At 30.4% G+C, this 12,069-nt stretch overlaps 2 protein-coding genes across 2 annotated transcripts; both read left to right on the plus strand.

Moving 5' to 3' along the window:
* The first annotated feature begins 341 nt into the window (after positions 1 to 341).
* LOC114282326 (Peroxidase superfamily protein) lies at positions 342 to 6,100 on the plus strand. The gene is made up of 3 exons (XM_028224978.2): positions 342 to 777; positions 2,793 to 2,993; positions 5,290 to 6,100. The coding sequence occupies exons 1-3, from the start codon at positions 532 to 534 to the stop codon at positions 5,869 to 5,871; spliced, it is 1,029 nt and encodes a 342-aa protein (XP_028080779.2). The 5' UTR covers positions 342 to 531; the 3' UTR covers positions 5,872 to 6,100.
* Positions 6,101 to 7,768: 1,668 nt separating this feature from the next.
* On the plus strand, positions 7,769 to 12,054 carry LOC114282331 (D-Tyr-tRNA(Tyr) deacylase family protein). The gene is made up of 7 exons (XM_028224981.2): positions 7,769 to 7,925; positions 8,037 to 8,195; positions 9,465 to 9,495; positions 10,105 to 10,245; positions 11,456 to 11,481; positions 11,590 to 11,648; positions 11,762 to 12,054. Exons 1-7 carry the CDS (start codon positions 7,884 to 7,886, stop codon positions 11,790 to 11,792), a joined length of 489 nt encoding a protein of 162 aa, XP_028080782.2. The 5' UTR covers positions 7,769 to 7,883; the 3' UTR covers positions 11,793 to 12,054.
* Positions 12,055 to 12,069: the final 15 nt, after the last annotated feature.

Genomic DNA, 12,069 nt, shown 5'->3' on the forward strand with positions numbered 1-12,069 from the left:
AAATTAACTTTTAACTTTTTTGACATGTCGACAAAACAATCCTAATATGTTCATGTTGTTCTTCACTCGTCAATAAATTCAACACAAAACACACAAATTTTCCTTCTCTCTCTCTAACTTTTATTAACGGAGGCAGATTTTTTCTAGTTCAAAATCTAAATTGAAGGGAGTTATTTAGATTTGTAAATAAAACATAAAAATACCTAACAAAATAAATAATTTAAATTATCAAAATAAAATCCGTAATAAGCTTTACGAATTCTCCTCGAATCCAGATTTTAGAGCGGAGCGAATCTCCTCCTTTATTAATGTTGGTGGATTCACGGGTTATGATTCTGACTTATACAAGCCCATCTCTGGCGCACCAGAACTACAGAGCAAAGCAAGTGCCCAACTTGCTCTGTAGCCAATAGCTTTTGGTTACGCTTTACGAATTCTTCTCTCTCTCTCTCTGCTTAGTTACTACTAAACTTAACTACTACTTTACTTTTTTGTCTTAAACTGCTCACTTGAGATAACCCAGCAACCAACATGTTTGTCACTCCTTTCTCTTTTTTCACCAGTTTGCTCTTCATTCTCCTTATCCTACGCACCTCACACTCCACCACCACCAATGCTGCCGCTGGCCCGCCCCGCCAACTCTCCGTGGACTACTATGCCAAGTCCTGCCCGGACCTCGACCAACTCGTCGCCTCCGTCACCGCCCAGCAGTTCAAGGATTCACCCGTCGCCGGTCCCGCCACCATTCGCCTCTTCTTCCATGACTGTTTCGTTCAAGTAATATCACAAATTCCCTGGTTTTTTCATCCCCGCGCATGTTAGCCGATCACAGCACGATATGCTATCCTAGTGCATTTTTTTTAGCTGATAATGCTTTCTAATAAAAATGATTTACAAACATAATTTATATATATATATATATATATATATATTTTTTAAGGATCTACATGAAGGGCTCATTTAAGAATTGACTAATTAGCTTTTTGAATTAAAAAATAATATATAAATCTATTTTTTAGATTTAATAATGTGCAAGTTATATGATTAGTTGGTAATTCAATAAGATATAAGAAAGTATTGTCTTAAATATCCTAATTGATTGTTACATCTTTGGGCTTAAAAAGTGAGTCTAATTTTTAGACTTGAATAGCCATCAGTGTGTTTGGTTTTAATTTTTTGAATTCAGTGAAAATTGAGTATTTTATTTTTCGTGTTTTTTTTAGTGAATATTTTTTAAATTTTAAGTAATTTTTTTTTTACTTTATTAGATGCACCTTACTTAGATATATTTAAATAGTGAAATATTTGTGAAAAATTATTTTTAAAAATTAATAAATACATAAAAATACGAAAAATATACTGAATTTTCATATTTTTTTCATATTTTTGACATATAGTGAATTTTTAAATTTTTTTTAACAAATATTATACTTTTTAAGCGTATTTATGTTAGTTAGGAGTATAATTTTGGCCCGTGGCCCATGAGCGGCCCGAGGTGAGCCCGGCCCGTTAAGGCCTGAGCCCAAGCCCAGCCCGAGGCCTTGGCTCAAGGCCTGGGCCATCGTTTTGAAGTCCGGTCCGGCCCATTGGCCGCTTAAGGCCCGTCCAAAAGCCTGGCCCGAGGCCCAGTCCGCCCGACCCACCCGATGCTCAGTATTATTTTTGATGAAAAATAATACAATTTTGGAAAATTTACTCATAAGTCCTAGTTTTTGAAACGTTGAACCATTTAGTCTTAAAAGTTTTCTTATGCTCCATTTAGTCCCATTTTTACATCAACATGATGTGAATGATGTAAATGATCTGATGTTTCATTCTATAATTTCAAAATTTATTGAAATCTGATGAACATTAGATGTTTTTCATCCTATATTTTCAAACATTATTGAAATTTGATGAACATTAGATGTTTGAAATCCAATGTTTGTAACATGACTCTGATGTTATTAACATTGTATCTGATGTTATTAACATTGTAATAGGACCTTTCAGTCTATAAAAAAACTTTTAGGACTAAACAGTGCATAAGTTATTAATTTGGGATTTATTGGTGCATCCCCCTAAAATTTTAGTGAAAAAGATAAAAAAAAATTTAAAAAACTGTTTAGGCCCGCCCAAAGCCCAAATACCCTTGGCCTAGGCTTAGGCCTAGGCCTAGTTTTCTGACTCGTCCTGGCCCGAGCCCGGATGGGCCGGGCCGGGTCAAAATTACACCCCTAATGCTAGTTGTGTCTAAAATTTTTTAAAAAAATCACTTAAAATATTAAAAAAATTCAGTGATTTTTTTTTTTTAATGAAAAACGAAAAAGTAGAATTTTTTGAAAAGTAAATTCTAAACTAAACAGGGTGATCTTTTGAATTTTTACGAAAAGATGTATAGAAAATGATGTGATAATTTATAGTAATTTTTTTTTTTAAAAGAAAAATTCACATTTCCAAACAAGGTTGAAATGATGTAGCAATGATATATTTGCAATTATAAAGCCTTGTTTAGAAAGTAGTTAAATTAGTTAAAAAGTCAGTATAAAAAATTAATTCATTCTTTTATTTTTTTTTACTCGTCTTTTAGTAAAAATTTAAAAATAAATAAAAAAATCAATTTCCAAATAAACCATTCCCAAATAAACCGTAAATATGAGTGTTTTTAGATCATTCTGAATGAAAATTTTATTTGAAAATTTTGTTTATATGATATTATTTTTATTTTAAATATTATTTATCCAGTTAATTAGTCCAATGACTTTAATGATTTTTTTTATTTTCATTTTTTTGCATGGTTATATTAATTAAAGGGTTGTGATGGGTCGATATTGATATCGACAAGTCCGGGAAGCAAAGAGTTGGCGGAGAGGGATGCGCAGGATAACAAGGACCTAGCGAAGGAGGCGTATGATAGCATAGAAAAGGCCAAGGCAGTGGTGGAGAGCAAGTGTCCTGGTGTTGTATCTTGTGCAGACATTCTTGCAATTGCAGCTAGAGATTTTGTTCGTTTGGTAAGATAGTGGCATTATTTTATTTTATTTTATTTTCATAAATAATTCCTGTCATATCATGTGAAATTATTATCCAATTATGGAAAAAAAAAACTAAGAAGCCAAAAAAAATATAGTTTGAAAAGTGATTAAAAAAAATTCTTCTATATGGTATAAATTTAAATTTATTGTGACGCGAAATGTCTTCGCAATAAATTTGATCATTATAATTTATTTTTTCAAATAAAAAAAAATTTGAATTTTTTTTTTTTTTTACTTATTATAACTTGGTAGCATTGTTGTTAGATTAAGGGGAAAGCCCATGAGAGGGCATGTCTTTAATTCTCACACAATCATTGAAAAATACTTCATGGTGAAGACTAGATCATGGCCTTTTATAATTTTTTTTTTTTTTTTTTTTTTTTTTTGCTTTATTACAAAAAGTAGGACGGGCGATCGTTTAATGTCTCATATACAAAAGATGTCTAGACAAGCTAACAATGTGAGGTTTTTGTATACAAGAGATTTGTAAGTACTTTTTTAAGATGGGCTTGAGTCATAACTTGACTCCAGTATCACACAGATTATTACACACAAAAAATCAATAAATAATTTCTCAAAACAAACTTAAATCATAACCTAACTCTAACCCCACCAAAGACATAATCACAAAGAGTCAATAGTTCAGAATTAGTGACCAATTATCTTGCTTCCTCAACGTTGCTTAACAAACAAAACCATATCCACTTTATCAGTAAACTACATGGGAGTACGTCCCCCAACCATGACCATTGTAACAAAATATAACAAAATTAGTTAAATAGCATTCAAAATTCATTACATTAGTAACACATTGAATAGCATTCAAAATTCAATAATCAAATCTAATCACTATAACATAACATTTATTATTATTATTATTTTATGGTAGGAAATGATACTAGTGAACAAATTGAGCATTACTCACTTCCTATGTTGTCTGATCGAAAAAAATTTGTAATTTTCTTAGAAGTTAAAATCTAACACATGACATTGGCTCGGTAGTTCATACATCTTAAAGGTATATTTGGTCTATGAATTTGAAAAGAGATTTAAAAAGAAAAATGGAGAGAAAAATTGTGTGAAATATAATTATATTTTATACACATTTCATTTCCTATTTTTCTTTCCAAATCGCTTTCTAAATTAATGAACCAAATACATAGTAAAGGTCATGACAGCTGCATATGCTCAGCCTGGAAACACTGGATACATATCACTTTTTGGTCGATTAATCAATAGTGATGATGAATTTCTCCCTCTCTCTATATAACAAAAAATATTCTAGTGGTGGTTGATGCTTTTAATAAAAATAATGTCAAGGATGAAAATATTTCAAGTTATGGGATGTGTATCACACCCAAAACTATTATTGTAGACTAATGATTTTTTTTTTTTTTTTTGAATTTGTAATATTATTGTGCTTTTAGGGTCTGTTTGATTAATAAAAATTAATAGTGAAGGGATTAATAATCTGCGATATTAGTGTAGGATTGGTTGTCAACCGGATTACTGAAATACATAATTTGCTTGTTCACATATGTTTTGTAATAAATATGAAAATGGCCATTAAAATCTGATTCGAATAATAAAATTTGCAATTATATAATGAAATGTAAATCTTATAAATTAATAATTCCAAATCCTATGCTATAATCAACCCAATCAACCAAGTCCTTAAAGTAGAAATATTGCAAAAAGTTATTTGTCATTTGTTATCAAATGAGCTTACATTTATGTGTCAAATGTATGAGAATTTGACAGGATTTTCTTCCTTTACATACATCAGATGTTTCTCTTTCGGATAGTGAAGACAATATACATGTAATTATTTAATTGGACTAAAGCCAATAAAATGTAGAAACAAATAAAAATTTTAAAAAGGGACAGACCTTCCTTTCGGTTCATTAAATGGACAGGAGAATTTAGTTGAAGGGATTGTGGGTTCACCCTTGGCTTGGTTCAAATTATTTTATTTTATTTTTTTTCAATTTTTAAGATTATTTAGCCTAAATGGAGCTAAAATGTAAAACATTGACTCAAATTAAAAAAAAAAAAATCACTAAATACATAAATTAAGCCATTAAAGCTACCCCAAATGAATATTTCTATGGCTTGTATGTAGTCTTTTTTTTCATTTTTTTGATCGTTAAAATTTCTCTGCAATCATAAAACATTTTGTTTTTGTGCAATTATTAAAAACTGCTTGTCCAAGATTGTTTTTTTATTTTTTTAATTTTATTTTAAACTTGAAACACCTTGATTTCATATGGTGCAGGCAGGGGGACCATACTATCAAGTGAAGAAAGGTAGGTGGGACGGAAAAATATCAATGGCATCCATGGTGCACGCCAACCTTCCCCGCGCAAATTCCACCATTGATGAACTTCTCAAGCTCTTCACATCCAAAGGCCTAGCTCTCCATGACCTAGTTGTCCTCTCAGGCGCGCACACAATCGGATTTGCCCATTGCGAACATTTTGTGACCCGACTATATGACTACCGGGGCTCCAAGCAACCTGACCCTTCCGTTGATCCAAGGCTCCTCAAAGCCCTTAAAATGTCATGCCCACATTTTGGTGGCAATGTAGACATTGTTGCACCATTTGATGTTACCACACCTTTCTCATTTGACAATGCCTATTATGGAAATTTAGAGGCTAAATTGGGCTTGCTAGAAACAGACCAAGCTTTGTTTTTGGACCCAAGGACTCGGCCTTTGGTTCAAGAACTAGCTAAGGACAAGCAAAAGTTTTTTCAAGAATTTGTAGTGGCCATGGAGAAAATGGGTTCAATTGGTGTGAAAAGTGGAAGAACACGTGGGGAGAAAAGAAAAGATTGTAGCATGCATATGCTATGATATTCGCTGTTTGGGCACATAATCATTTGTTTTTATCTGTCTCGAGATTCTCACATAATTCGGTTGATTGTTTGTTTTTTTTTTTTTTTTTTTCATTTTACATCATCTTTGTCACATTTCAATTATTACATATATATTTTTTCTATTTTGTTGAAAGTTATGTACATGAGGTTTTGTGAATGTTTGAGTTTTGAGAAAATTTTATTGATTTTTTTTTAATTTTTTTTTTATGAAATACTATTTATTTTATTTAATCATAAATGTAAGTTGTGACTTGTGGTGATTGATGAGAAAGTATTAAAAATAAAATAAAATGTTGAGAAGTGAAAAACGAGAGGTTTGCTTCTATTTTCTTATATTTAATTTTCAACTTATAAAATACTAAATCAAATAAGTCCTAAGTCTAGTGTTGGGAATTAAGTTATATAATATTATAATAATAAAATGTTTATTAGTTAATAATAATAAACAAATATATTTCTTAATACAAATTATTCCATGAATAAAATAGATTCTGTTAATGGGAGGGAGATATAAACATGGGAAAACACATGAAAATTTTATTTTTACACATTTATTTATCTTTGTGTATATATTTAATGAAATATAATTTTAATAACAATTATATGTTAAAGTAAAATGACCATAATGGATATTAAAATATACTTTTAATATTAAATCAAAGTTTTCTCTATACACATCTTTTAAAAACAAAAAATCTCAAATATCATTTGAGTAAAACAAACTAAATTTTAATTTCTCCATTGTTTCTCACTTACTTTATTGTTTAAATTCAAATAAAGATATCTCTGGTTATAACAAATGCAGCGATGAAAATATGAACTTTTTTTGTGCAATTTTTTTTTTTGTTCGTGATTTTCATTCAGCAAATCAATATCAATATTGTTTAGCAAATTCGGAACTCAAGTTTCGAATTTAACAATTAAATTTGAAAATCAAGTTCTAAAAATTTGTAAAATTTTTGAAAGTAAACAACTAAATAATACCTTTTCCATTAAGAAAACAAGTACTGAATGTGCAGAATAAAAAATCTTATAAGACAAAACGAGAGTTAATGAAAAATAAGAGATAGATACAATTATAGGTAGTCAATTAAGTGCATAGAGAATAACATATTACAAAATGAGATAATATTACAAAATGAGATAAAAGATTTCGAAATGAAAAGGAGATATTCACTTTCAACAATGCAATGAAGGTCTTCAATAAAGTTGTCAATGGATGGTCTTCAATAGAGTTGTTTTTATGTCGGTGAAATTGAAAAGAAGTCTAAAATTTTGAACATTTATATAGATGAAGGGTTTAGGTGGTATGTGTACAAGAATATGAGTTAAAAGTATAATTAAAATATATGATGTATAGAATGAGAATAATAACATATAATCAAATTAATAAACATGTATGTTAAAAAATAATGTGCACAGATATAAATGGGTGTGGAAATAGAATTTTACCATACTTTTAGACCAGGCAATAAATACTTCAAGGGACTATTTGTTATAGCTTTTGGGGGTGATTACATCTTATTTTGATTTGAGAGTATATGTCAGACTGTTTGGCACGACTTTTACTTATAGTTTTATTAGACAGAAATAGCTTAAAATGAGCTTTAAAAAAATTGATTATTTAAAAGTTAGAATAAAAATACTTTGAACTTTTAGGAATAGTTGGGGATGATCTAAATAAATATACTTTTTGATTTTTTATAAAATATAAATTGAGTTTGAAGTAATATGATAGAGAGATAATATAACTTAAATAAAATAATATAACTTAAATAGAATAACGATTATTTAACTTTTTAACATTTTTAAGTTATGCCAAACCTAATCTTACTTTTTAATTATCAACTTTTAACTTGAAAAAAAACTCCACCAAACATGGCGCCAGGGCCAAACGGACCCATTTACCTTCCATCAGATATATTTTAACCATACGGAAATTGTGTTTGGGCGGCTAGAAAGAAAGAAGCAAAATCAAGCACAACGACAATGAGGGCCGTAGTTCAGAGAGTTGCCTCTGCCAGCGTTGAGGTCAGTAAGAAAATCAACCCTCTCTCTCTCTCTCTCTCTCTCTCTCTATATATATATATATATATATATATATGTATGTGTTTGGTTGTATATCAAGTGGTTCACCTGCAGGTGGAAGGTCGAATTGTATCGGAGATAGGGCCGGGGCTTCTGGTGCTCGTCGGGATTCACGAATCGGATGTGGAGTCCGATGCTGAGTACATCTGTAGAAAAGTATTGAACATGAGATTGTTCTCTAATGATAAAACTGGAAAAAATTGGGACCAGAATGTAAATCCCTCTCTCTCTCTCTCTCTCTCTCTCTCTCTCGCTCTCTTCCAGTAGGGCATCTTGGTAATCTGATTTGATTTTTTTTCAGTTATGTGTGTTGATTATCATAAAAGGGAAAAAATTAAATTAATCAGATAATCATTGTGGCATATTTAATCACAAAAAATAATGAAAGGGTACTATGGTTTTGGGAGTGTACCATTCACTTCTTTATATGTGAACATGATGATTATGATTATTAGAGGGATTTAATTAGGGTAAAAGTACACTGACTATTTTTAGAAAAAATATAATATAATCACCATGGTTTCAGAAAATTGAGGCCTGGTTTGGTTTGTGTTTTTCAAAAAAAAATTCAACATATTTTTTGAAGAAAAATCAAACCAAACAAAGTTTCGTACTTTTTATCTCAAAACATGTTTCTCAAATACAATCCAAACAAGGCCTTTTTTTTTTTTTTTTTTTTAAGTAGTTTATGCAATTTTTTTTATCTTTTAAATACACCTAATCTAAATACATTTAAAAAATTATAATATTTGTTAAAAAAAAAAACTTTAAAAAATTTATCCAATATGAAAAATATGAAAATTTATATTTTGTTGTATTCAATGAATTTTTTAAAGATTTTTATATAATTTTTTTACTTTTTAAATATATTAAGATTAAGTGGATCTAAAAAAAAATTTGATTAAAATATTTTAAAAAATATTAAAAATACAAAAATACGAATTAAAAACTCAAAAAATTGTTTTTGAATACTCAAAACCAAACAAATTTTATATAAAGTTTGGTATAATTATACTGGTTTCTCTTTTAGTAAGGCTTAAACGTTCAATGGTGCATAGACACATGGATAAACAAGGTAAAATATGCATATTTGAGTGTAATAGCGATGACATCACTTTTTTTTTAATCTATACTATTAGAGAATTATTGATGAAAAGCGGATTAGTGAATGTCAATTAAAATTTTGAAGGTAGCATAATGTAATTATATCAAACTTTGTGGGGTTCAATGTATTTTCACTAAATCTCAAGGGAGGTTGGAGTAATTTACTCTTTTATTTATTTATGTATTTTTTTATTTTTGTATTTCATGAATGATCTATACACCTAAAACTAGAAAATGATTGGATTGGATTATCAAAAACAGCAATGTGGTGCCAGCATACTCCGGGTTGGACTGTCTGGTTCCTTTTAACTGTCTTTTATTTACCCAAATTCCAAATTTGTATGACATGCTGAATATTTATTTGATGTGCATTTGCAGGTAATGCAGAAGAATTATGGTGTTCTACTAGGTACATAACATGGTTATAATTTTGCTAATATTATTGTTGCCCGTTTTTCATTTTATATCTACAAAATTTTTTGACATTTGTATCCATGTATGCAATACGATTATGTAAAGCAGACACTCTTCTTGGTACCCCTGTTACATTTGAAAGAATTCAAATTGAAGTATCTAGCTCCATGTGGAGTTTGAGATTGGGATAAGTACAAGTAGGGGAGAGAAAGAGAGAGAGTAAATTAGGGGGAGAGAGAGTGCAAGATGGCTAAGAGAGAGAAGTAGATATCTTATTTATACAAAAATTTGCACTAAAAGTAAATAAAGATTATACGGTGAGGTAAAGATCATCTGTTACCTCACCCTATAATCTCATTTTTACTTATTTGATTTTCTTTTGTTTTAAATATCCATCTCTGTTTTTTTTTTTTGGTTACATTCCCCACTCTTTCAAACTTGGCAAAAAAGGGGATGTCTAAATTCAAATGCTTTTAATAAAAAATTCCTCTTTTACCCAAAGTGAAAAACAAAAATACAGGAAAATTCTCCAAAATACTTTTCTTTTGCTGAGAATTGAGTTTTAAAAGCATTGTGTAGTTCTAATTTTGTGTGGATGTTTCAGTGAGTCAGTTTACATTGTATGGGATTTTGAAGGGTAACAAGCCAGATTTTCATTTGGCAATGTCGCCTGAGAGAGCAAAGCCCTTCTACACTTCTGTAGTTGATAAATTCCGGAGATTGTACAACCCTGATGCAGTAAAAGGTAGATGTGCTTTTTCTGTTGTGTGCTTATTTCTTAGCTGGTACTATTTTATTTTCTATATGACATTGTTAAATTTAATGCCGGTTAGTTCTATTAGATTTTGAATTTATCTGTTTATTTTTGGTATTGCTGGATAATGATAGCTTTTGGCATTGTTTATCGATTCTATTATATAAAGTGTGAACACTGTTAAGATTTTTTTATTTTTCTTTCTTCCAAGAATTGTCTTCCATATTCAATACCTGTCATATCTAATAACTGCTAAATTGTTTTTCTCATTCATCAAATCGTTTAAAATTTTAAATGTAAAATTGCAATCGCTTGCACCTACCAACCAGTGGTAATGCATAATAGCTTCAGGTTATATGTGCAGCAGCATTTAGCAAGCTAGAAGTGCTTTAAGAAGTTAATTTTTTGTATTAAAGAACTCATTGCTAATCTGAATTCAACTTTAGCAACCATAATTGGCGTTTCTTGTATTCCTTCTTCCTTCTCCTAAAACGATAGCAGTTGATGATTTTGCATTAACATTCTAGAACAGAATGGAATTTAGCGGAAGAAGTGCAACAAAGGTCACAGTGGTATTGGAATAGCATTTAGTTTTTCAGCAAATTGATTCTCCGAAACAAGTTTAGAAATTTTCTAGCTTCAAAGAAAGTTTACATATTAAATAGCTTCTCTCTTTAAGTTTATCTTCACTATGCCCTTTTGAATCGGGTTTTGGTCGGACAGTAAAACCTTTGTCAAATTGCTTAATTGCAATTTGCAAATGACTCAGGTTTTGACAGTTACATGCCGAGAAATTTTGACAAGCCATTGCATTAAGGAATTTATTTAGGAGGAAAATTTGGTATCAATCAAAGCAGGGTTTAGTGTTATGTGTTGCTCTCACCAATCCCGTAATTTTTTTTAAAAATCTTGTTAATTTAATCATATCATGCATATCATTAATGGTGACATTATTCTGAAGTAGCTCTGATGTATGATTAATTAAAAGAATGTAGTATCGGAGTGTTGTATTGTACTGCCACCTGTGGGATCGAGTCTGACACATATGACGCAGATATCTCACCAATTCTAGCTCACTGTAGTCATGTCACTCGATTTACTTCATGGTCGCTACATTTCATCTTTTTAATCATTATGTTAGAAAATGCATTCTCCATCTTGTATTTACCTGTCTTTCCTGCATCCTTGTCATTATCTACAGATGGCATATTTGGAGCAATGATGAAGGTGAGGCGCCCTAAATCAGTTTTTTTGAGTACTTTCTTTATTATATTTGTTTATCTTTTTGGGTTGGAGGAGGGTGATAATTTACCATGATCTTATGATGGCGGAAAGGTCAATTTGGTTAACGATGGACCAGTCACAATGCAGATTGACTCGTCACAACCATCCAAGTGAGTACATACATACCAGTCACAATGAACTTGTCCAATGGCTTGAGTTTCTATGATGTCTCTCGAGTTATTTCCAATCAGTATGAAACTGAACTTATGATGCACTGTTTCAGGAATACAAATGATGCGGTTGAAGAACCATAAATTGGTTGGTTTCCATCAATTAAAATGATTAGAATGATTCAACTACGGGTCTGAAATCTTTCTGTGACCCACAATATTTTACGTAGCTGGCGAAAAGGCACGAGTTATAAAAAACAAAACTGCTCTATGACTTGTCTTGTTTATTTGCCTTTTTAAAGAACCGTGTTATGATTTCATACTGAGATTGCTTTGCTAAATGTCACTACATTCAAATCAATTTATGGTAATTCAAAAGAAAAACGTTTATGGGAGCTTCTCAAAATTTCATTCCATGCTT

Source organism: Camellia sinensis, chromosome 9 (genome assembly GCF_055761805.1).
Source record: "Camellia sinensis isolate YWXY chromosome 9, ASM5576180v1, whole genome shotgun sequence".
Classification (NCBI taxonomy): domain Eukaryota; kingdom Viridiplantae; phylum Streptophyta; class Magnoliopsida; order Ericales; family Theaceae; genus Camellia; species Camellia sinensis.

What these genes read in the sequence shown, in the direction of transcription:
- LOC114282331 (XM_028224981.2), top strand. Translation starts at nt 7,884, where the DNA reads ATGAGGGCCGTAGTTCAGAGAGTTGCCTCTGCCAGCGTTGAG. An exon ending in GAAAAAATTGGGACCAGAAT is followed by an intron (nt 8,196 to 9,464) that starts GTAAATCCCTCT and finishes GTGCATTTGCAG; the next exon opens with GTAATGCAGAAGAATTATGG. An exon ending in GAATTATGGTGTTCTACTAG is followed by an intron (nt 9,496 to 10,104) that starts GTACATAACATG and finishes TGGATGTTTCAG; the next exon opens with TGAGTCAGTTTACATTGTAT.
- LOC114282326 (XM_028224978.2), top strand. Translation starts at nt 532, where the DNA reads ATGTTTGTCACTCCTTTCTCTTTTTTCACCAGTTTGCTCTTCATTCTC. An exon ending in TCCATGACTGTTTCGTTCAA is followed by an intron (nt 778 to 2,792) that starts GTAATATCACAA and finishes TATTAATTAAAG; the next exon opens with GGTTGTGATGGGTCGATATT. An exon ending in CTAGAGATTTTGTTCGTTTG is followed by an intron (nt 2,994 to 5,289) that starts GTAAGATAGTGG and finishes CATATGGTGCAG; the next exon opens with GCAGGGGGACCATACTATCA.